General features: G+C 43.6%; 1 protein-coding gene across 15 annotated transcripts in view; it reads left to right on the forward strand.

The window, feature by feature from the left end:
• The window catches only part of TENM2 (teneurin transmembrane protein 2), a 1,203,413-nt gene that overhangs the window by 1,000,412 nt on the left and 176,467 nt on the right, over positions 1–26,534 (forward strand). For all 15 annotated transcript variants that reach the window (XM_032403433.1, XM_032403432.1, XM_032403428.1 and 12 more), the window contains 2 exons: positions 4,196–4,401; positions 25,864–26,059. In XM_032403433.1, coding sequence (XP_032259324.1) covers positions 4,196–4,401; positions 25,864–26,059 — 402 coding nt within the window. The remainder of the gene's footprint in view (positions 1–4,195; positions 4,402–25,863; positions 26,060–26,534) is intronic.

Consider the following 26,534-nt stretch of genomic DNA (forward strand, 5'->3'; position numbering starts at 1 on the left):
TTATTAAAAGTGAAATCTCCTTCACTTGCTCATAGCCCCTGCTCCCTCTCGCAGGCAACACACACACACACACACACACACACACTCTTACACTGTTTGTAGCATGTACCCAGAGATGACCCCCCCCAGTCAGTAGAACACAGTAGACTCCAGTAGAATGCCCCTTAAGATATCTGTGGGTCCATGTAGTTCAGGACACTGAGACCTTGAGAACGAGATGGGCCTCAAACTAGCCAGCTGCTTAGTAGCAAGGAGGGGAGTTCAACCAAAGAGTTCATTTACACCCCTATTCCCTTCCACAAAAGGGCCAAGGTCATTAAGTATCAGGATTAGGACACATGGCTTTTGGTTATTAATCTAAGGACCTTTCCACTACATTTCAGCTCCCCTGGTTTCGCTTATTTATTTATAAGGTTTTACACAAAAGATAAATTAAGAGTTTACTTGTGATTTTTGGAAAGGATCCACAAGGAAGGTTCCTTTAAATAGTAAATTTCCCCATAAAGCTTTAGAGCTTTCGATTTTATTTAGGGAAAAAAAGTCAATTTATATGCAACTTTTCAAAATAAATCTTCCTTAACACTCCCGTTTTACCTAGTAGTGGCAGGGGTTATGTTAAAACCCCCCATCAGATGGACAAGTAAAACTTGATTCAGTTCAACAAGCATTTATAAATCACCTACAGTTTGCCAGGTGCAAACCACAGAGAACCCAAAGATGCATTTGCCGTTCTGCCTGACCTCAGGGAGTACAGTGTCTAATACAAGAGACTTAGAAAGGCAGGCAAGATCAATCATAGGACCGAACAACAGGTGCTGGACCCCACAGTACACCAAAGTGTAGATGCTATGAACACTGAGAAGGAGCCTATTTGTCTGGTGGTAGGAGTGAAGGCGGGGTGAAAAGAAAAAGAGGGCATCAGTGCAAAGGTGCGCCTGAGCTGGACCTTAATTTCAGTGCTACTCAATAAAGCAGGTTTATCGATAAAGTAAGCTAATTGATAAAGTGGCCATACCAGCTTCTGGAAAGTCCCACCAAAAATCAGTAGTGGGAACAGATCCTACCAATTTCACACTTGTTCCCATAGTTAAGTCTATGTCAGTAGAATTCGACACTCTCTCGATTGATGGGTATGCAGATAAATAAATGTATATATACACGTATGCATGTATGCGTACATATATATTACATATCCATATGATGTTTCTTTCTTTTAGAAAATCCTTTACTCTACAAAGAAAGCTAGGTGCTTTCCCCTTATAGTTTTTCATTTTTTTAATTTAATTAAACGGAACTAACTAGCATTTATTTTGCAATTATTTTGTGCTAGGCCCTGTACAAGCCCTCCTTTGTGTACTCCCATTTGTTGCTCCCACCCTGTGAGACAGTTACTCTTATCATTTCCATTTTACATTAAAAAAAAAAAAATGGAGGCCCAGAGAGGTTAAGCAAATTGCTAGAGGTCACACAGCAAGGAAGAACCGGAGACAGAATTTTAACTCAGCCCTGTCTGGCTGCAAAACCTGTACTTCATCACCCACATGCACTGCCTCCTTTAGTAGATGAGACGTGAAGGAGGGGAGCCTATGGAACCCTAGGAGGAGGTGTGAATACTGAAAAGGCAGCCCGTCCTCACTGGTAGTAGCAGCTCATTTACCGAAGGCAGTGTCCTGAAGTTGGGTCTAGTGAGAGAACGGGTATCCTACTACTATACGAACCAAACCCCTGAGGCTCCTTGTCTGAATTTCTCCAGAGCAACTGCCCTCCAGCAGCTGGCTCCCTTGCGAATCTCTTGCATCCTCATTTGGCTTGACATTATCAAAATCCGTTTCGGTTTCAGCAGTAGATTAGCGGGCTCATGGGTGCTGATTTCCTGCTTCTTTTTCATATCCTGTCATTAACCCAGCAACCCCTGAAAGCCCAACAGACATGAAGGAAAGCCCATCTTATTAAGTTTAAAGATGAATAATTTCTTTAAAGTTCTTTTTTATTTTAAATGAATTTCTTTAACTTGTTGCCACACTATGATTGCTGGGGTTACTTTTGGTCTCTAAACTCTTCTTCCCCAGGGGTCCTTGTTATTACACCCCTTCCTTACTGAGTCCTTTATATTATAGCCCTTCCCCCAAAAGGCCTTAATGTGGGGGGAGGGGGCAGTGTGCCAACAGCAGCATTTTTAAGCACAAATTAGTTTTCAAATTATAATAATTAGAGCTTCTGATTAATGGGTGATAACAAGTGTTTCCCCCGGACATGTCATTATTTCAGCAAAATAAACAACATTCTGTTTAGGCTTGAGAGCCTTACAGATAATAATAATAATAATGATAGCTAATTTTTATTTAGGACTTATGTTGTGCCTAAAATTATATTAAGAGCTTTGCATGGATTAGCTCATTAAATCCTCATAACAACCCTGTGAAATAAATAATAGTGTCCCAACGATACAGATGTGCAGACTAAGGCACAGAGAGCTGATACACTTAGCAAGTGCCAAAGCTGGGATTTGAACCAGGGAAGTCTCAGCCCAGAATCCCTGCTCTTCCATACTGTGTAGTATTCCTCCCCCTACAGGGAAGTATTGCATGTCCAACATCCACATAACATGTTTGAGGAACAAACCATCTAGTCCCATCTAAAGGTCTGACCCATTCGGGACTTACTAGTTGTTTCTTCTTAACGATATTATGTGATCAAAGCTTCCAAATTTCCCTTAGAAGCCCATTCCCTGGTTTTATTATTCTAGAGGTCAAGAGTTTCTTTTTAAAGTCCAAATCATTGTTTCTCCTGCTTTATTTTAAGCCCTGTTGACTTTTTATTTGACCCATTATTGAGCTAAATAAAAATGAATCATCCCCTCTCCTGTTTAAAAAAAAAAAACAACTTCATACCCTCAAGTCATTCTGTGGTTTTCTTTTATAATTTAGATATGGAAAACCTTCAGAGATCCAAAAATTTCACCTTTCCATTTTACAGATGGAGAAAGTGGCACCAAGGTCATTTATGAGCCTTGCCTTGATGCAGGGGCTAGATAGTAACAGGCCAGAGCTGCCAAGTCAGACAGTTCGCTAACCCTTCGTGCCAGCCTTCAGCAATCCCATGACCTCTCCTGACCGTCCAAATCTTTTGCACTGAGTTGCAGCCAAATATAGATAAATATTTTCAGAAAAGCCTGTCTGTTACAGAATGCAGAGGGGAGCTTGATTCCCATCCTTTGCCCATTGTGCTAAAGAAGTTTTCCGACCCACAAGTCCATCAAAGTGATCGATTACAAAGTGAAAGACCCCCAGAACTTCCTTTAGAAGTTCCATCTGAACAAATCACTAATGACCATTATAAAGCTAGGTTCCACTTAGGTTTTATTCCCATTTAAGGGATTGGGAAAACAAGGCTCTGAGAGATGAACTTGCTTTTTTTGGGCAACTACTAGTAACTCCCAGCTATTCCTTAATTCTGTGTTTGCAAATAAAACCACCCTCAGGAGTATAGAAGGTACTGCCTGCTTCATTGTTATTAAGAAATACTCTTTAAAAATAGGTATTTCTGCAACCCCTTTTATTAAGGTTCTGAAGGAAGCCGAGTGTGGACAACCAATATTTTCTATATACGTAATTTCAAATGCAACAGAGGTACATTGATGTCACCATGAAAGAAGTGTGATTTCCACATGGTGCTTAGATCCCTCCCAGGGAAGGAGTCACCCCCAATATTACGTCCATCTGAGAGCCAGTCCTTATTTTCTATTGCTATTTACTTTGGGCCAATGTATGTTCACTGTTGCTTCCTTTTTTTTTTTTTTTCATTTGTGAAAATGTCAGTATATTGGACTTGTTTCTGGCTGGGAAAAATAATTAAAGGCTACAAGAATTAAATTTGGTGCCAAGTTAATATCACTCTCGTCTCCCCTGCTGGTAATTGTACACCCCAGCCCTATTCAAGGTTGTTAGAAGCTTTACACGTACTTCCCAGACTCCAGCTCCTACTGTATTTGATCAGTAAAGAGCAATCACAGAAGTTTGGAAAGCATTGTGCCAGTATTTCACTTGCCCTGGGTTATGAGTTTATACTTAAAGATGAACTTGCCATGAGTTTCATCTTCATTTTTTTTCAATGCCTGGCATGCAAATTAACAGAAATGTAGAACCAACAAATGTGTACTAATGTCACTGACTTGATGTCACTTCCTGTTTTCCAGTGCCCTGGTCATTGAAAAACAGCAGCATAGACAGTGGTGAAGCAGAAGTTGGTCGACGGGTGACTCAAGAAGTCCCCCCAGGCGTGTTTTGGAGATCACAGATTCACATCAGTCAACCCCAGTTCTTAAAGTTCAACATCTCCCTTGGGAAGGATGCTCTCTTTGGTGTTTACATAAGAAGGGGACTTCCACCATCTCATGCCCAGGTATGACCATGCTCGATGGACCTATGAGTTTAAAGAAATTCCCACTCCCTACCCACTAGGATGACTATAATTGAAAGCTGGACAATAACAAGTGTTGGCAGGGATGTGGAGAAATTGGAACATTGGTATATGGCTGATGAGAATACAAAACAGTGCAGCTGTTGTGGAAAAGAATTTGACGGTTCTTCAGAAAGTCACAGCTAGAATCACCACGTGACCCAGCAATTCTACTTCTAGGTATATACACACAGAGAACTGAAAATGTTCTTTCTCATAAAAACATATACATGACTGTGCAGAGCAACATTATTCATAATAGCCAAAAAGGGGAAATCACCCAAATGGCCATGAACTGATGAATGGATAAACAAAATGTGACCTATGCATACAGTGAAATATCATTCAACTATAAAAAGGCATGAAGTGTTGTTACATGCTAAAACATGGATGAATCTTGAAAGTATGGTACTAGGTAAAAGAAGCCAGATACAAAAGGCCACATACTGTATGATTCCATTTATTGTCCAGAACAGGAAAACCCATAGAGACAGCAAGGAGATGAGTGATTTCCAGGGAGGGGGGAGGAGGGAATTGGGACTGACTGCTGGAAGGTATGGGGTTTCATTTAGGGGTGATGTAAATGCTCAGGAATTAGATTGTGGTGACGATTGTACAACATGGTGAATATACGAAAAAACTACCGAATTATAAAATGGCATAATTTATGTTGTATGAATGGTATCTCCAAAAAAAAAAAAAAAAAAGATGACATTCCTACCTGGTGAAGTCAGCTTTGCCAGCCCTGGAGGTTAATCCTTGGGCATTTTCATTTCAGGTGTTCTAGTTATTGGATTAATTTGTTACAGTATCAGTAGGAGACATCCCAAAGCGTTGTGTAAATTAACCAAAATTCAGCCCTTTCTCCGTGATTTCTACTCCTCCCTCTACTGAGTTCCTTGGGACGTCCATGGCACTATGAAAGTGAGATTATCCCCAGTGTTGGGAATGAAGAGATTGGATTAGATTATGGGTTTCATTGTTTTTCCTCTCATCCATCCTTTAATTTGTCCTGGTAGAGATTTTATTATATACACACCACTGGGGACAAATTAACACCCACCTAGCTTGCTTTTCTTTTCCAATAAGAATTGCGTATCCCGAGAAAAACCAAGTAGGGCGTTCCTGCCTCATTGGCTTTCAAATCCAGCAAGTACATAAAGAAATACATTAGGAAAATACCCCAGTGGAAGGAAAACTTCCTTAACTACTCATTTTATCCAGTCAAAGATGACTTTAAAATGTGCTGGAAAGGTATTCATCTAGAAAATTGAATTGAAAGAATTGAAAGCTCTAAACCCATTGGCAAATGCAAAGGAGTCAGGCCACCATTTCTTTGTCTTTGGCTCATGGCCGACATTGCTCACTGATGGCTGCACTTTTTCTTCGGTGAGCTCAGTGCACACATAACCTCCAACAGAACCCTCAAGGCAACCACTACCAACTGACCAGTGTTGGCTCTCAAAATGAAACTTATTTGCAATCCCATCTTTACAACCTGAAAGTATCGAAGAATCAATATAAAGGACTAGAGGAGGGCTGTGGGACTTTTTGTTTTGTTTTCTGTTTGTTTTACCATACACAGCCCAGGCTGTAGGGACCAATGTGTAAAGTGGCGATCAATAAATCCTCCATCCATCCATCCATCCATCCATCCATCCATCCATCCAGAAAAATATTTATTGGTCTAGGCACTGATTATTCAGAGATGAGTTAACATAGCCCCTGACCAAGCAGAACTCCTGATACAAAATTTTTATCTGCTCTTCAAAGAGATTCGCATCCAGAGAAAGAAAGTCAGCTGAGAGGCGTCCCTATGGCATTTCTGTAACTTCTGGCCAGGCAGCAGGGTGCTGCCCTGGGAAGTTATGCAGATTGTGAGGTGGTGTCCTTGAGCTTCAGACTCCACTGATTCTACCACAGCACAGTGAAGGACTTGAGGTGGTGAAATCTGCTTATTGGCCTTATTCGAATAAATATGAACATGCCTCTGGGCACAGCTGAGAATAACTTTCAGTCGGCTGGATGCAAGGAGCTTTGCTGGAGAAAAACGCTTCTTCCCGACACTGTACCAAAGCACTGTTAACCCCCTTCCCTTGCATGCTCTGAACAACTAGTATCATGGAAAAGCAAATGATCATGGCAAGTCAAGTCGGTAACTCCCTGGAACTGAGGGATAGTGGACAGCAGGCAGGAACATACTCTGCCCAGTTTCCCTGCTGTTCTGACATTCAGGACTCAAACCCTCAATGACAATGTCTTTTCTTTTGTGGCTACACCACACTGTCCATCTCCTGCCAGGCTAGTGATTGTTCTAGCGGTCGTCCTCTCAAAATAGCTCCACTCCAGGGACAGCCTCATCACAGTTCAAGGGAAGGGAAATGAATAGGCATGGGCTGATGTACGCTGAGGGTTTCAGTCCAGCGACCAATTTGGGAGTTTAGCGTGCGTTAGAGGGTCAAGTAAGTGAGACACAGTGCAGATGCTTAGAAATGCACAAGACAGGTACAATATAGGGGCGCTTCTTAAAAAAAAGAAAAAGAGAAAAAACCGACTCCCTACACAGTCTCACATTCAGTCACTGTCATTACGTGCATTCATGTCCATTTGATGAGCTACATTTCCTCGAGGAGACGGTGCTTAGCTCCTTGCAGGGATAGGTGACTAACTCACATCTCGAACCATTATAGAATTTCTCATTTCTATTGGCATATCCTATCAAGGAACATAAGTTCTATGGGGATTGGCAGTCTAGCCAAGGTGACTCATTTGAGCTGGAAAGAAAGAGAAAGAGAAAGGGATGGGGAGGGGGGATGACTATGAAATTCTATTGGCTGTGTTGCATGAAATAGCTATGCTTAAATTTTATTGAGTATCATGCTTTGACCAAGAGCCTACAAGGTTTAGTATCCTTGTCCAAGGATATTAAGTACAGAAGAGAATCCTTTCTTACCTCAAGAATCAGAGTGAGTCCCAGTTGAATTTTTGAATGTAGCTTTTTACAGCGATACAGAGGCAACGTGGCATGGGGGAGAAAGTCCTAGAATTGGAGAGTTCAGGATAGAGGCCCTGCTTATATTAACCAGGAGATCTTAGATTTTGCCCTTAACCTCTTTTAGCCTCAGTTTGCCTACCTGTGTTACCTGGCTAACAATGCCGTTGTAATTACACCACCACAACAGAGGTAGAATGGGAAAACACTTTGTCCACTAAAGCATAACATAAAGATAGCATATACACGTGTCTCGCGGTGCTAAGAAACTCTGTATGGCCCTAGCAAATACTGTATATAGATGAGCAATTATGTAAATATAGCTTCTTAAAGTAAAATTAATTTTCTAGTGTGTTTTCCTTCTTATGGAAGAACAAATTGCATTTTCATTGTAGAAAAAAATTTCAAAACAGAGAAACAAAAGGAAGAGAAAACAGCCATAATTTTTACCCCTTCTGGTGAATGTTTACATATGTTTTTGCTATAATAAAATCTATCAGTTTGCAGGGGGGGAAAAAAAACTAAGAATCTAAATGGCTTAAAATAACAGAAGCTATTTTTCGTTTACCAGGGGTGATTTTGCCCCCAACGCAGATGCATTTGGCAATGTCTGGGAATATTTTTGGTTCTCACACAGGGACAGAGTTGCTACTAGCAGCTAGTGGGTCACCCCTAGGGATGCTGCTAAACACGTACGACAGAGAATTATCCCTCCCAGAGTGTCAATCGTGCTGAAGTTGGGAAACCCCACTTCACACGTTCGCATGGATTAAAGAAACCTTGGCACAATATCAGCCTCACTCAAGGACACAGACCTATAGAACCTCCACTCTCAGGGAGATACTAGTTCTGTGTAGCAAAGGAAGGAGAAGGTGGTGAATTCTGGACCCTTCCCTGAAGACTTCTGCTTGGAAGTGACGCATGTCATTTCAGCCTTTGTCTGACGGACCAAAGCAAGTCCTATCCTAACTTCACTGGAGCAGGAAATACAATCTTATGTTGACCCTGAGACATGGAGCACCAGATAAATCCAGGAAAAGCCCTACTGACTTACAATAAAATGTTGAGATACTTGTCCTTGTGGCTAGTGTTTGTGGACACCTTTAATTCTTTCCTGAAAGTCAACCCGTGAGGACTTAATACGAATTGCCAAATTGTCCTTCTGAAAGTTCGCACCAGTTAATGCACCCTAACCTCCTAGCTACCAGCAGCAGGGCATAGGTGCCCATTTTATTTACCTGAATCCTTACATACCCTGAGTGTTTTCATTGTTTAGTCTTTGTCCATTTGAAAGGCAGCTATTATATTGTCTTTTAAATGCAGCATTTTGACACCCTGTATTGCATTTTTTAAGACCTAGACAAAAACAAAAACAAAGTCAATATAAACCAGTCTCAATGGACCAATTCGAATTCTTAACAGGGATGGTGTGTGAGGAAGCCTAGTGCATCTTGCCAGATAGTTGAAATCAGACAAACTGTGTCAGATTTGCTCAACCTCAGTTCTGGAAAGGAACTTCAGACTTGAAGCAATAATAATAATCTGACCCAGCTACAGTGCTAGGCATCAAAGGAAATTTCAGAGGTTGTTGCCGCAAGTCAGGGTCTTGGGTGGTTAAGGCGGTGAGCAAGTTTGCTTGACAGTTCATCACTGATTGCTACTGATATGTCAAGCCAAGTAAAATCCTTTGTGAGAACAAGTCAATAATTGGCAAATGAGGTACATGATTAACCTGAGACAACAAGATGCTCTTACCGCTTGGGAGCCCTGCTGAGACTCACCTTCTCTACAGTCCTGTTTAGCAAATATTAAAAATGCCTATTTCATCACTCAGACTGATGGAGCCATGAGCCCAGTGACTTCCAGAGGCAACTTGGAAGCAAAGAGTGGGCTTGCAGCTCCAGCAGGGTTCTTAGAGGGAGATGCTAGGGATTGTGTGGCACTGAGATAGAAGCAGATGCCGTTGACCCCCAGGGCTTTACGCTGAGATGTGTCTGTGGGACGGGAAGCAATACTAGCCACCAGACACATTAAACAATAGAGAACTATTTAAGAGACCACAAATTGCTCCAGGATCATAGGAAATACTCTCGAATCCAGGAGGTGGAGCCTGTGTGGGCCAAGATAAAATGAGCTGAGCACACATTCCTATTTGTCTTCATCAGCAGAAAACCCCTAAATGACATTTTTTAAAGCAAATTTATAGATGGCGATTAGTGATGTTAGCTTTTGCCCCCTTGGGCTTATCCCTTTCCGATTCAGAGCCTTCTTTGAAAATGAACTCTCACTTTTCTTTGTCCCCTTCTCTCTTCCCCAAGTATGTAAACGGCACACAGTTGCAGTCTGAGGTGGGACTGGCTAGGTCCCTGGGACATGGGGACCCTGAATGCTCTGAGCACCCTGCTTCTCTCCCCATGCTGCCATCTCCACGCCCTTGTGGTGCCCACTGACCGGTCAGATGGGCTCTCCCCGGACTTCCCCCTTCCTGTGGAGCATGAGCTTCATGCAGAGGGAATACCAGAGTATGACTGTCAGCTTGCATAGCACATCACATAACAATTTAACTTCATTTTGGAAGGAGGCATATTTTTACAGGCATGTTTTTCAGACCTTTTCCTTTCCCAAAGAATTTGAGGTATGGAGAAAGAGTTTGTGAAACCAAGAGAGACTTGGTTTCTTCTGTATTGTACTAAAAGTACTTTTGGAAAGGTCTTTCTCAGGAGGCCCCTTGTGATTATCTGGTGCATCCTAACAGGAACCAAAACTGCCACTTAAATGAGTGGGTGCCCTCCTGGGCAGCCACCAAGCAGAGCTAAGGAGAAATCTCCAGGGATGCTTGAGTTTTACAAGATAGCTAGTGTTGAGAGAGGTGCATGGGAGGACACTGTGGATGTTTTTCAGGAAGGGTAATGCTTGAGAACATGGAACTCAGGGAGGAAGACAGAAACTGGAAAGACAAGGATGAGTAAGAGGGGACAGCACCACATTGCGTATTTAGACTGAGTAGACTCTCAGAGGTGCTGTAATTCAGGAGCTTGCAAATTTTCTAGGCAAAGACCTTTATCTTCAAGTGAGATCTTATGTAGAACCCCATAAATAAAATGGATAAAAGCAATGATTTTATTAGCATAAATATAGTGTATAGTTCAAATCCGTATTTATTATAATATTAATCTTGGTATATGTATGTTTACTGTATGTGTAACAGAGAAAAAACTCTCTACACAGATAGAGACACAGGGAGAGAGACTAAACTCATGAGAATGTTCACCTCTCGGAGTAGGTAAGGAGAACAGGACTGCAAATTAGGTTTGAAAAGCACTTGCTTTGATCCATAATAAAATATTAACAGTAAAGCAAACTCCCTCCCCATCTCCAGCACACGCATGAAGATTGGAAATAAATATGACAAATGCTAACATTTATGCATTGGAGTGGTTCAAATACGGATATTTGTTACCACATTCTTTATACTTTTCTTAATTTTTGTAATGTCTCTCTCTTTAAGAAAAATGAATTCGTGACAAACTTGAATCTATTGTGAGTAAAAGAAGAATTAGGAGGCTATGGATGGTGACTATAATCTTATATCACTCAAAATTCAATTTATTTATATACTTTGTTTTGTTTGTACCATTTTGAGAAAAATCACAATGAATATATATACATAGTTGCAAATCACAACAGTATTTTCTTTAATCATTCCCCTTATGGGCTCTGACTACTCTTCAATTAAATTGATCCACAAGCTTGAAAGAAAAGCAATAGGAAATAATTGTTTCAAGGCTAAATCACTTACTATATCTAACAACAACTTCCATCCCTTGCCTTAAATACAGAAATAGAGAGGTTGCACCCTAAACTGAAAGTTAGCTTTGAAACCTCTGCACTAAAATACACACGCGCGCGCGCACACACACACACACACACACACACATATAGATATATACATATACCTATAATATAGATATATACATACATCTATACATATATATAACCTTTGTGGGACATGTTACATGTCCATTTGAAATTGTACTCCTGGTTTCACATTCTGGCACAAACTTGTATTTCTGCTCTACATGGCATTTGGTGGAACAGAATCCACCAGTGCATTTGCTTATACAACTTTATCTGAGCAAACACACGCCAGTGTGCATTCAAAGAAAGCCGCTTGCAGATCGATAAGCTTCCTAATAAATGAGAGTTACAGAAGTTCAAGTCTACATTCAGAGATATTAAGAAAAGCTTTATTCCAACATCTTCACAAAAATTAATGGCTTTTAAAATGTTAATTGAAGCCCCTTTCAGGTTAAGGATGTTTCGTACAGAAGCAAAAGTTGTTATAAGACAAAAATATTCATTAATTATCTGATCACTTATAAAAATGTTCTCCACTCAGAGCTCCCTCCCCGTGTAACACTGGTTATGGTCGTAATAGTCAGCATTAGCTGGGAGCTCAACGTGCCTGGGACTGTTTCCCGTGAATTATTTTATCCTCACAACAACCCAGTGAGGTAGGCATTGTGAGGAGCAGTCCCATTTTACACATGAAAGAATGGAGAGCATCAAAACTGGTATGTCGGGGCTGAGCAGTCAGACCCCTCTTTGTTCTCATTTCTGGTAGGCGCTTTTTTCCAGGAGCAGCCTGCACAAAGTACGATGTAAACACCATCGCTGATGGACTACAGTTAAAACTCATGCACAAACAGGAATTTTATTAAGTCAGTGACAGTGGTGCCGGAGATCTGCCTTAAAGTGCTGGGGGGAAGCCTTGGCAAACATGGATCTGGCTGAGGTAAAACGCAGCTAAACATGCAGCAGCAAGAAGTAACCAGGTGACAAAATCGGCGCTTCCAGGAGGGCGATTAGAGTAACACCAAGAGAGGTCCTAGGACATTTGACAGAGACAGCCAGTGTGTTTACAGAAATATCCCTTCTGATGGTGTTACACCAGTCAAGCTCAAGTGATGCTGCATTGTTCTCGAGTATTCCATCGATTCAGAGATGCACATAATGCTCATCTTTGACATCTCTGAGACCAGGATGTGTTTTGCAATCGATGCAGCTGAGAGACAATGAAATGTTTGCCATCACGTTTTTGTGTAGGGATGAAAACTAAATGTGCATTCGAACAATTAGACTATGGTTCCTAATATAACCTGAATTTTCCTAAGTCTGAGGTAAAAATAATTTGTTCATAATTAGAGCTTCATTCTTCAAGATAAAGTCCTAATCATGTTCCCATTTGTTAAGGGCATTCATTTTAAGTGGCCTTTTATTAATTCCAAATATCCTCAGATAATAGATCCTATTGTATATATCAAGTCATTGTGGGGATTTAAATATAATTTTCAGAATATGTAAATACACAGATACAAATAAAGCTTAAATAAATATTCTGCGGAATGCCAATGCTGTTGTTTCCAACACAGACAAGCATGTGCAGAAAAGTACGGACCAGTCCAGACTGCCTGGTCTTGAATTTCAACCTCTAGTACTTCGAAGCTGTGTGGCCTTGGACAAGTCACTCAGCCTCTCTCTGCCTCCATTACCTCATCTATAAAATGGAGACAGTAATACTACACATTCATAGCATTGCTGTGAGATTTAAATGCGGTAATCTTTATAATGCACTTGGAACTGTGCCGGCACATAGAAATAAAAGAAAAAAGAAAGAAAGAAATGATAGAAGCTACTATTACCATGTTTTTCAAAGCATCTATAACACAAGTCCCCAAACAAGCAATACAAAACAAATTTCAATTTTTTAAAATGATAACCTTTATTTATGTTTTTCTCATTATAAAAGCAATATATGATGATGCTAGGAAACCTAGAAAACAACATTTTTTTAGTATATTTTCCAGACAGTTTTCTGTTCACATGTAGCAATCGTTTTTACCAATATAGGAGTATACCACACATGCAGTTTTTACTCTGATTCTTTGACTAAAGATAGGTAGGGAACATCTTTCTAAATCTGAATATTCTTCCACAAACTCACAAATAGTCCATTCTAAAGATTAAAAATTTTTGGAACCAATCTCCCTTTTTCAGCATTATAATCCTACTACAGGAAACATCTTTGCAGGTTTATGTTCATGTATTTTTTTAATAATTTCCTTATGATGAATTCTTAAGAGTGGAATGGCTAGCACAAAGGATTTACAATATGTCAAGCTTTTATAACAATAATAATAGGCGTAAGAATAGCTGATATTGATTGCTTAGCATGAGCCTGGCCCGGCTCCTAATGGCCCTCAGAGGTGGGTGCCTTTACTATCTCTGGCTTAGGGATTGGAGAGTGGAGATTCAGAGAGCTGAAGTAACTTGCCCAAGGTCACACAGCTGCCTGGGAAAAGATTGAGACCATGCCCCGAGAGAAGCTGCCCAGTGCCTGCTATTCTGTTCCTCTTCGGTGCTTGGGAAGGCATTTTGTGACTGGACACATTCCCAGTTCTCTCCCTCTCTTTGGGGATTTGATTCATTTTCACAACCAGCCCACATAAGACCCTCCTATTGATCTTGGGAGGGCAAGGAGCCAAATGTGACATTTTTGATAAGCCATTGGCTAAAGACCATTAGATGGGAATGTGCAGTAAATAAGAACTCACATCAGCAAGGCACTGAAAAGTAAAACCTCAATTTTCCTGGCCTTGTGGGAGAGGTTTTGCACCTCTTGGAATAGCCTTGAGGTGTTCATCAGTTTTACTGAACTTGACCTCTACACTGTGGCTCACTTGGTCTTCAGAGCAATACCTTCTGCCCTTCTCCAGGGTTGGATCGAAAGGCAGCCTGATAAGGGCATGAGCTTGTGGGAAGACGAAGTATGAAATCTATCCATGCATTCTGCAAATGTTCGTTGAATGTCTATAGTGGGGATACAGAGATGAAAGGCATTGGCCCTACTTTAAGGAGATGGGGACTTGACAAGTTAAGTGACAATGGCAGCATGACGTAGCGAGGGCCGTGAGATGCAGAACCAGACACAAGATAAGAATTGACTCTCTGGAATTGGCCTGCTCTGGGTTTGAATCTTACCTCTGCTATGTAGTAGCTGAATGTTTATGGCCAAGTCTCCCTAGATTCAGTTTCACCATCTGTGTGATGAGGACTGTACCTCATCAAGTTGTTGTGAGTATAAATGAGATAATGCCTAGCAAACTGTAAGCACCCTATGGAGATCAGTCAGTCAGTCAATCTGACTGATCTACAACCCTTACAGCTCCCTCACAGGTAACTTAGCAACCATTGGTCTCTACAGGGAGAATGGTAAAGTGTCTGGCAGAAACCAGCACAGGCACACAAACTGAGTTTTAGCTGGTCCTCCTCAAGCCCCTAATCCAGATTGCAAAGATCAGGGTCTTCCAACTCGGTCAAGTGATTCCTGTCCTCCTCTCAATCGTTGTGTAAATATGTGAGGTGGCAGGGAATTTGGAATACCTCTCCTGGGACACAATGCACTCTGCATCCAGCCATGTCCAGTCCAAGCACAGCTCTTCGTGGGATGGGAGAGGGTGGACAGCATGCCTCCTGCTAGCACTCCTCTCTTATATGTTTCCTGAACCAATGCCATATATAATTTACAGAGTTTGCGCATGCCCCTTGTATGATAAACTGATTAAATGTTAGCTATGATGATTATTAAGGAGTTGGGTACAGGAGGTTTAAGAGCATAAAAAATAGGCCACCAGATGTAACCTGTGTGGGATTTTAGGAGAGCTTCCTGGAGGAGATGCTAAACAAGCAGAGTCTTGGAAGGCAAGTTATGCAGATAAAAGAAGAGGCAAGAGAAGGGAAGATCTTTCCAAGCAGAGGACAGTGAAGATACCCCTTGTTCTGTGCACTGTGTTGAAGCTTCCCATGACGATTGTCCTCTTTTTAGAAGCTGTGCTTTTCTTTAGCCATCACTCGCCAACAAGGATATAGCTTTTCCTCTCAGCATGGCTCTTACAAGACCAGGAGCCACCGAGGAGGACAGCCCGCTCTGGAGGTTTCGAGGCTGTGGCCCTGTGTGGAGTTGTTGCCATGTACACAGCCCAGCTAGGAATGCATGTTAAATCAAAGGAAAAAGTGGCCCCATACCATGAAGCTCTGAGTCACCCTTGTGAGAGGGAATAGGTACAGAGGGAAGGTCTTGAGAATAGGAGATCAGGACTTAGAATTTTCAACTATTTCGCCCTGTTCTCAAAAATTTCATATGAAAGGGTTAACAATCTCCCAGGGAGATTCTGTCTTCAGGTAGAGCCATCATTCTGCCAAAGGCAGGCCATAATGTTGGATTCCACCAACATTAGCTGAGCACCTATTATGTGCCGTGTGCCAAGGGGCTGCAGCAATGGACAAGGCAGAGCTGATCCTGCCGTTGTGGGGCTAGTGGGCAGTGGCATTAAGACCCCTCCAAGAACTCCCAGGAAGGGCTAGCCACCAGGGAGTGCATTGTCCTTGCCTTGCCCTGGCCTCATTATTTAGGGATTTTCCCTGTTTCCCTTGGGAACCCACTCTGGAAGAGCTGCATGGGAGGCCGGCTGAGATGCTCACCATATTACTCTTTAGTAGTGGTAATTAATCCATTTCTATTCATTTTTCATCCCTCCTCTTTCACCCCCCAATACCAGAGACATTCAAAACATACTCTTTTGAAACCTGAAAACCACCATTCTAGGCTTGATGCGTGGGGGAGAGGGGAATTGGCAGAACCCATAATCTGCTTATCTTCAACTGGCAAACCACCAAAGCCACTGCCAGGTCAAGAAGGCCTTCGTAGGAGCCAAGCACAGTGAACGCACCAAGAGAGAAGTTTTGCTTCTTATTACAAAGAAGGCTGTGGTCTCAAATTTTATAACTGTTTGTCAGAGCACTCAGCCTCTGCAAATCTTCTACCGGCCTCCCATCATGCTAAAAGGAAAATCTGAAGTTGTTCTGGAATGTTCCACCCTGTGAGGGCAAAGACTGTTGGGTTGCCTGCTGGGTCTCCAGCGCTCATAGCAGTGCTTGTCCATAGTAGGTGCTCTGTAAATGTCTGATGGCGCATCAGTCACTGTCCATCTCCACGCTGGCCAACCAGCCATGTCCTCCTCACTCCCTCACTCCACTGCCCTGGCCCTTCTGCTCTCCCCTGGTCACGCCAAACTCACTGTCTCAAAGCATTTGCATTGACTGTTCTCTCTCTCTGGAATGTTCCTCCCCCAGGTAATCACATGGCTCCTTCCTTCCTTTTGTGAGGCCTCTGCCCAAATACCATGTCCTCAGCCCTTTCCCAACAAGGGAGTCTAAAACTGGATACTCCTTTACACTTTATCACAGACCCTGCTTTCTTTGCCTCATATCAATTTAGGTATAATTTACAAGCCACTCAGTGCCCACATTTTTAAGTGTATAGTTTGATTCTTCAAATGTGAAAACTGTCTGAGTAAGCACCACCACAGTCATGATCTAGAACGCTGCCACCACTCAGGGCCCCCTGTGCCCCATGCCTGCCTCCTCCCAGCCCACCACTGATCTGCTTTCTGTCTCTAGAGATGAAATTTGTCTTCTCTACAGTTTCATAAACAGGGAACCCTGAGCTCTTTTGTTTCTGGCCTTTCACTCAGCCTAACGTCTGTGAGATTCACCCACGTTGTTGTGGTATCAGTGGCTCATTTATTTTATTGCTGAGTAGATTTCCAATTGTATGGATAGACTGTTAATTTGTTTGTCTGTTCACTTGTTGATAGGCATTTGCATTGTCTTTGATTTGCTTTCTGTTTTGTTCAAAGCTCTCATCACTCCCTGGCATTCTATTCCCCCATGGCAATGTCAACCGCTGGAGAGCTGGAACCTTGACCGCAGGACTCACTGCTGGAGCCCCAGTGCCCAGAGCAGAGCCAGGCACATAATCGGTGCTCAGTATCTGTTGAATGCAACAATACTATTACATTCATTTCCCTTTGTAACATAAGGCCTGGGCAAGGCACAGGTTTGTGAGCTATGCCTTAGATCTATCCCTTCTGTGAACCTCAATCTAGAGAACATTAGGCCTTCCAAGTGAAGTCAGATGTTAGCGGGGCTCCCTGCCCAACCGCGCCCGGGCTAAGTGTGTGGGCGCCCTGTGAGCCTGCCTATGACTCTGAATTCCTGTGGCTTATTCCTCTTGCATCACTTGACTCTCGCTTGCCTGCCCTGAGACATCCAAGAATGGTGCTTACTCTCTTTGCTAGTTTCCATAAGAAATTTGGCCACATCTCCTCTTTGTTTTCTTTTCTCCTTGGATTTGGGAGTGTGAGGAGGGAGTCACAGGAAGAGGCCGTGTTGTGGCCTGGGGAGTCCCCAACACCTTGCTGTTCTACCCTCTGTTCCCTGTACCTCTCTCTAGGTCCCTCTGTTTCCTGTAACCAACCAAATTCTTCCTTTGTTCAGGAAAGTCCTGCCCACACCCACGTTCCTTGGTTTCTTACTTTCTACTCTAAATATTTCATTAAAGGGCTGTTTTCCCCAGTGAGATCAGTAAAATTGTTCCATCTCATTACATGTGGGCAGGTACCCACTAACCCATGGACACCCTAGTTTTTGTCTTAGCACAGCAGCTTCATGAGAGGTAAGAGATACTCTGGGCCAAAGACGTGGGATTCAAAAAATAAGCTGTTTGTGCCAAATATGTTTCTGTTTATATTCCTACTTCTCCTGCTAGAAGCTCTGCAGTCTTCTTCGGGAACCCCATTACGTCATCAAATGTCTTCCTGCCCTTGACCCATAGCAGACTTTCTCCTTCCTGGGGAACAGGATAATAACGCCTTGCCCTCCCTCCGGACAAGCGAGGCTGGCCAACCCCGGGTACCAGCTGCCTGTAATGCAGCCTATAATGCAGTGGGTTAAGGGAATGCTCTCTGAAGCTGGTTCCCTGCGTGTGGATCTCAGCTCCACCACTTACCAACTCCCAAGAGTTAAGTAACCTCCCCGTGCCCCAGTTTCCGCATATGCAAAGTGGGGGCGATGAGTCCTATTCAGTAGGGCTGTTATAAGCATTCAATAAGGTAATACATGTGAATCTCCTAGAACAGTGCCTGGCCTCATTAAATGTTCCCTTGTGGTGTCGTCTGAACAGTTAGCAGACAAAAATACTGGAAAACTGCAGTGTTGACTAAAATGTCCTAAAAACTTCCCTGCAGAGGTTACATGTTCTCAGTGGTCCTATCACCAAAACCCCATTGTATTGGTATAGACTTTACTACAGTACCATTTCCCTTGAGCCTAAATGTTTTCATTCAGTCGGTCAAGACCTTTACTAAGCACCAACCATATGCCAGGCACTGGGGATCTGTGTTGAGTAAAACAGACAAGTCTCCCACTCTTCAGAGATTTGTGTCCAAGAAGAACAAGACGGACTATCAATCAAAATATAACAAATTGTGGTTTTTTTAAAGAGGGATGGGTCTTTGCTGAGGAGAAAAGAAAGCAGTGGTCAAGGCATTTGGATTGGAGATCAGGGACACCCACTCTAAAGTCGCCGTGCTTAGGCAGAGGCAGGACTGATAAGGAGAAGGCAGGTGTGGGATCAGAAGGAAGAGGAGGCCAGGCGGAGAGAATACCTCATGCCAGGACCCTGAGGCTGGGATGAGCTTGGCAAGTTCCAGAAACCGAGAAGAATAGGGTAGCTGGAATACAAGGACAGAGAAGTTTGGAGGTAGGCAAAGCGAGTTTTTAGGCCAGGGAGGGCCAAGAGCCAGCAAAGCCATCCCCATCTTTCCCGGCACCCTTTTCCATCTACTCCAGTGGGACATCTCCCTGTCCTCAGGTGCCCAGCCTGCTTCCAAGTCTGGCCCTAGTACCGCTGAGCTCTGCCTTCCTCCCCTTTCTCTGCTCAGCGGCATCTTTAGGAGACTTACACAGCAGGCCAGCCACCAGATACACTGGCAGAGGCAGCCAGGTTCTTGGAAAACTTGAAGCAACCTCCCATAGTTGTTAAAACTCTCACAGATCCAAGTTCAAGTCTGTGCTTGGCCCCCAACTACCATCAACGGCATGGGTACGTTACTTTACTTCTGTCACAGCCATTACTCTCCCCTGAGAAATGGGGAGGCAAATAGGGTTTCTGGGAGGATGGAAAGAGATAACATATATCAGCACTTGCCCTCATGCCTGGCACATAGCAAGTGCCCAGAAACATAACAGACTCTTCATATTTTTGATAATTACTTTTCCCACTGCTGTGCAGGACATGGGATGGAAGAATCAGGGATTCGACCCACATAGGTGTGTTCTACCCCACTCCTTATTTTTCAGAACTGTGCTTGGGTCCTCTCTACCCTCCATCTGCTTGATCCTTACCTGCGGGGTCTTGCACAATGCATTGCTACAGTCTGCAGGTCCAGGCACCGTGTCCCGTCCAGAATCTAGGGGCCCGTTCTCCTAGCTGGTGGACGAGCGGCCCCAGCAGCACGTGCTGCGGGGCCTAGCAGCATCTAGTTCAGTGACTCAGACGCTCTAAGTCGGAACTGAGCTGGCATCCTGAACAAGGCAGGTGCGGCCACGCTAAGGGAAGCCAGCCCCTGCTGGAGGACAACCCTGCTGCTCTCATCCTTGCACGCCCCCCTTAGCACTCAGCCTCTTTGAAGCAGAGAAAAGAAAGTGTGCTGAGTTTTAATGAGGAATCAGCCTGGCGCACTTCGCCATGGGCCTGGCTGGAGGCAGAAGATGAACAGGCCCCCGTGAGTGACCCGCCGCTGCCAGTTGTCCCTGGATGTGACCAGAGACCCTGTGGTAATGTGGCTTCAAGCGGCCCTCACTCACACATGCCTCTTCCCTGCAATTCTATTGACTGCTGAGCCTGCCCTGCCTTCTGAGGTAGAATCAACATCTGACGTTGGGAGGCCAGGGATGCTGCCAGCACAGGGCAAGGGAGCGGCAGGCCGTCCATGGGAAATGTCAACGTTTATTGCTTTTCCCGTCCACATCGACCCTCGGCAAGCAGACATTCCAAATGGCAGTAAAGTTCTTTCCCCCCCTTCTCAGGGTCCTGGACCCAGTAATAACATCTTCCTGAAGGGCAATGAGTCTATCTTTAACCTTGCCCTCTTTGGCAGGTGTGCATCGGTGTGGCTTCCAGAAGCATCTCCTGGCGGCATACTCCCTGCCTGTGAATGCTCTCCCTTCTGGGAGAGTAACAGGCCCTGCTCGATGGTCCAGGCTCCTTTGCTCTCTCCTGCAGCTCTTCCTGAAAACCCACTAAGTTATCTTAATTACCATTCCTCCTTGGTCTCTGCCAAGAAGTGGGGTAGATTTATAATTGGATCAGTCAAATATTTGCTGTGGTTTATTTTTTTGCCTCTCAAGTGCTCGTAAAAGTTGCATTTTCCTGCCACTTTTGGTATGACTGATGACTCAAAGGCACAGTCCTCGCACTGCATGCCAACACAGGTTATTTTTCAAAGGCCAAGGAAAAAAGAGAGAACTGGGGGCTAGGGGGGTGTTTATTTTGGGTTCTTGCGCTATCACCTTCTGGGTGGCTTTATTGCCGAGTCAAGAGAGACAAGCTGCCTTGGGAAACAGACTTCCTCCCGCAGCCAGCCCATGCACACATCCATCCCCTACTGGGATTTGGTCATGTGCCTCCTAATCTCTTCCAGGGCTCCGGCAGATCTCTTAGATAGAATGTGCTATGGAGCAACCTCTCAGTCATCCAAGCGCAGCATGATCTCCTGAGCATCCCTGTATCCAGGATTGATCATGATAGGGTCTTGGAACAGAGGAGACAGATGTCCCTGGTACTAAGCCTGACTTATCAATCCCCAGTGCTGGGACATGAAAAAGAAACTCTGGCCAGGGCCTGTGCCATTGGAAAATGGCCTCCTTCTAGTGTCAGCCAGGCTGCCAAGCAAGCTGGCCAGACTGCAGTCTAGGAATCCGAGAGCAGAGGCTCTCCTGGACCAGATGGGCCCCCCTGCAAACCGCCTTCTTACTGAGCTCCTGCACTCCCCGTCCCCCACCAGAAGGACATCTCTGCATTTGGCTGGGTTGATCCACCTTGTGTTTCTAGCCTCCAACCCTTCCCAAAGTTACAGCGGCCGTAAATGATGCTCCTTGATGCTGCTTGTTACCTGTTCGTCTGTGAGTTGGGGAACTATATATTCCAGACTGGAGCACTTTCTGGAGTGAAAGGAGGAACAAGAGGTGTCAACTAGGACACCCTGGGCAAACAGGGGTAAACACACACCCCACACATAGTAGGTTGGGGCTTGACTCCATGGCAAGTATGCTGGAGCCTACCATGCTCTCAGGGAGTGAACTAGGAAAAAAGAGAAGCATGATGTCAAGAAATCTCTGAGGGCTGTGCTGAAGTGACAAGGAAGCCTCAACATTTCAGCGGCTTCGTTTAATAAGTGTTCATTGCTCGCTCGTGTCATAATTTCAGCCTTCCTCCAAGGGCTCATGCTAGGATCCAGGCCATTCCTGTCTTGCAGCTCTACCGTCATGGGCTTTAAGGCTGCTTGGCACCCTCCAGGGGCAGAGGGGGATGGAGAGAGAGCAGTAGGAGGTAGGACAGGATATTTTATGGCAGGGTCTAGAAGTGGAGCTCATCCCACAGCTTATGTTCTGCTGACTGGACACCACCACGTGCTCCCACCTGGCACAAGGAGCCTGGAAAAGAGTGAGACCCTGATATGGACAAGGATCAGCCATCACTACCACAGTGGACACTAAGAAACAGTATCAAAGTGGGAAGGGAAGACAAAAGAAGGAACAGTCCAAGGGACGAAAGCAAGCATTGTACAGCATCCCACTGAGAACCAGAAAGATGATGTCATCATGGTCTTATAAAGTCACCTCTCAAATCTTGATATATGGGAATTGCAAACACCACAACGTCCCATCATATGCATATTCTGCACCGGGTGTTGCCTGATTCAGCCTCCCGGACTGTAATGCTACCCCTCCCTCTTTCGTGCAAGAAAGCACATTAGGGAGTGCAAGTGATTATTATTAGAGACAAAACCTGGAACATATTCCAATTTTGTTTCTTTTTGGTGGAATTCATTTACGAATTTAGTATTTTATTCATTTGATATTTAATATTTACTGACCAAACTCTGCTTGAGATAAATGAGGGATAGCAGTGAACTACAATAATGATAGCTGACGCCTTGAGGGCTTGTTTACCACACACAAAGTACGATTCTAAGCACTTTACATGAATTGATTCACTCAATCCTTACAACCGTGTTTTGACAGAGATGTGATTATTGTCCCCATTTTAAAGATAAGGAGACTGAGGCACAGAGAATTTAAATAGCTTTTGCGAGCGTGGCAAGAAGTAAGTGGCAGTGCTAGGATTCCACTCTGAAGTCTTTTTTTTTTTTTCCAAGATTTTAATTTATTTGACAGAGAGAGCACATGCACGCACAAGCAGGGGGAAGGGCAGAGGCAGAGGGAGAAGAAAACTCCCTGCTCAGCAGGGAGCCCGATGCGGGGCTCGATCCCAGGACCCTGGGATCATGACCTGAGCTGAAGGCAGACACTTAACGACTGAGCCACCCAGGGGCCCCAGGTCTGAAGTCCTCTTAACCACTCTGCCGTGTGGGCAAAACCCCTGCCCTCCTGGAGTTTACATTCTTCTGAGTAGACTGACAATAAACACATAAACAGATTATATCAGTGTAGAGAGTGACGAGTGCTTTGAGAAAAGCAAAGCACGGTAAAGGGTACAGGATTGAGGCACACTGGGCACTATTGTTTCACACCTACATGTCCCCATGCCCTGTTTGATAGCCCCTGGCTTGCAGAGTCTTTCTTTAGTGAAAACTGCCCTCCATGCCGCTTTGGAGTGACTTGGAAGAACCAACCAAAATAGATGTCTTCTCTCTCCTCTGACAATACCTTTGCCCAGAGCCATTGATTGGTTGGACAGTGAGCAATGCTGCTGGTCCTAAGTCATTTCTGCTCTTGGCCAGCCAGCCGGCCAGGTCAGCGAGAGATGACTGATGTCCACATTAATAATGAGCAACGGCCCCACACAAGTAATCACCTTCCCCAAACTTGTCCTCATGGGGGTGATTTTCTGGACCCCAGATGAAGTATATTCTTCGCACCTCAACACCAAGGAAGTTACACTCATTCCCCTGGCTGACAGCAGTTTATAGACATGGGTCTGTGTAGTTGGACATTTACGAGGTTGTTAAGAAACAAACGCTTTGGTTACAAAGGTCTCCAAAAGCAGCACTGGTTTGTTGTATCACTTTGTATCATTTATTTTATCCCATAAAGACAGCCATGACCAATGGGATATGGGGTAGAAGAAAGCTAAATAACAAATACTTGTTTTCTGAGAGATGGGGAAATTTCCACTTCCTAAGCAACCACCAACACCCCCCCCCAGATGGAAAAACTGGAACCATATACTTCTCTGATCGTTACAATTTGCAAATAAGTAACTCATAGTCTCGAGGTACTTAGTAACATGGTTATTCCCTTCCATGCACTGCCCTAAGCATTATGTCATGTCATCCTTATAACATCTCCGAAATTCGAGTATTATTATTCCCTAGTATGCAAACCAGGAAGAGGCTAAAAGTCGATTGACTCAACTTCAAACAATAGCAAGTAGCAGTCAGAATTCAAACCCAGCATTGTCTGATGGTAAAGCCTTTGCACTTCGGATTACAGACTCTTTGTTTTCAATGATCACGTTTCAGATGGGAAAAACTGGCAATTCTGATGATGGGGAAGTCACATTAATAGATTCCTGGAGTTTAATTCTATGAAGTTCATGAAAGAGGTTATAGTCAATGTCTGTAACCTATAAAATCCCTTTTTACGGAGGGGAAGTGGTGAGAGAGAGTTTAATCCCACAGTAGAGGTTTTTATCTGCTAAAGACCTGCACTTTGAATGTTCTCTGGAAGTCACAGTGCAACTGACTTTTCTGTGCAGTGATTTTGAAAGAGTTCATAAGATTAGCACATTTCTACAGGTGTCTTACGGATTTTCTTGTCGACAAGTAAGAGACATTGGTGTCCTCTGCCTTTTCTTTCATCCTCTCTGTCCAGCCCATAGTCAAGCGGTGTCCCTTCTTTCTTAAAAATATTCCTCCAAAGTTGTCTCCTCTCCTCATTGACTGTCCTGATCAAGACCCCTGTCACATCATACTTGGGCTTCTATAATCACTGCCCAACTGGTCTTCCTGGTTCTTTTCATTCTCCTCTCTGCCATATCCTGCCTGCAAATGCATTCCTCAAACCAGTCCTTTTATTGCATCAATCACAGCTCAGGGATCATCAGTGGCTCCCACTTGCCCACCAGAGGATTTTGCCATTCTCTAGGACAGAGCTCTCTTGGGTCACACTGGCTCCCTCCATTCCCCTCATCTTGGTAGCCTTCGTTGGCCACTCTGTCTCTCACTGATCACTTCTAATTAGGAGCCCAACTTCCACTGAACAGAACTTCATACTTAATTGCTGGTTTATCTGAGAGAGCTAGGTCTAAGTTTTTGCTTGGCCACTTAGTTGTTGTGTGACTCTTGACAAGTTGTTTGGCTTCTCTGAGCCTCGGTTTTCTTACCTGTAACATGAGATACAAAGAGTACTTATCTTTAGGGTTTTTGCAAGAGTAGAATGAAATGATGATGGTGGTGATGATAGCTAGCTAACGTGTATTTTGTGTTTTCTCTGTGCCAGGCACTGCTCTAAATATTATCTTATTCCTCACGACAACCTGTTAACATAGGTACTATTATTTTCTGTTTTGCAAATGGGGAAAGTGAGGCACATATAGGTAATGTAGTAAGTGACAGATTCCCTCCCAGGTAGTCTGGCTGCACAGATCTCATTCTTTTTTTTTTTTTTTTAATTAAAGTAGAGTTGACATACAATGTTACCTTAGTTTCAGGTGTACACCATAGTGGTCCCAACCCTCATTCTTAACTAATCTGCTATACCACCTTCCCCTGGTAAATGATCAGTAAATGATAGCTGGTAACATAGGTCTATAACTCCTTATCTGAAACTCTTGCCAAGCCAGATGATTTTTGGAATTCAGAATTTTGGGAATCACAACAAAGTTATACTTGGCATATGCTAGGTATTATATAACACCCCAGTGGAGACTGGAACAATAATCACCCTCCCTCCCTCCGTCTCTCTCTCTCTGTCTCTCACACAAGAAAAAACATAAAAGTTTCGGCTTTAAAGCTTTTTGGATTTCAAACAGCAGAAAAGGGATTGTGCCTATAGTAATAAAACTATTAGCAATAATTATAAGCATAATAAATGGTGACTTAATGTTACAACTTTTGTGACTCTTCTTTTTTACTGGATGAGCTCATAGTAAAAGGTGCTCAAAAGTATTTTTCAGCTAACTAATGGGGTGGGAGGGGAAGGTGCTAGTCATGGGACCAAGTCTATAACGTCTTTCACACATGGAGTTCTCTCTCTTCTTTCCCTAGTATGACTTCATGGAGCGTCTGGATGGGAAGGAGAAGTGGAGTGTGGTTGAGTCACCCAGAGAACGCCGGAGCATACAGACCCTGGTTCAGAATGAAGCCGTGTTTGTTCAGTACCTGGACGTGGGCCTGTGGCACCTGGCCTTCTACAATGATGGCAAAGACAAAGAGATGGTTTCCTTCAACACGGTTGTCTTAGGTAGGTAAGGTCTCTGAGGTGATATGTCACCAAGGGAAGAATGGAAACGTTCTAGGTTTCTCCATAGAAGACACATCTTCCAACGTAGTTTCTACTGAAACCAGACCAGAATCCTTTATTTAGGCCTCATGGTATTTTCCACCTAAAACTAGCCCCGATTAAAATAGGAAGACTGCTTACAGGATCCAGTCATGGTAAAGAGCTTGGGTCAGACAGGCTGGCTCAAGTCCTGGCCACAAAACTATGCAAATCACTGGACTTCTGTAAGCTTCAGGTTCCTCACAGTAAAATAGAACTAACTAGTACACACTGCATAGGGCTATTGTAAGAATTAAATAACATACAATACATAAATCTCTAAATATGCAGTAGAGCCAATAAATACAGACCATTCACATCAGCTCCCAGAATTTCTCTTAAAAATCCAGGAAAGTTTAAAATCAAAAGTAAAAAAAAAAAAAAAAAAAAAAAAAAA

Source organism: Phoca vitulina, unplaced genomic scaffold, assembly GCF_004348235.1.
Source record: "Phoca vitulina isolate PV1807 unplaced genomic scaffold, GSC_HSeal_1.0 scaffold6, whole genome shotgun sequence".
Lineage (NCBI taxonomy): Eukaryota > Metazoa > Chordata > Mammalia > Carnivora > Phocidae > Phoca > Phoca vitulina.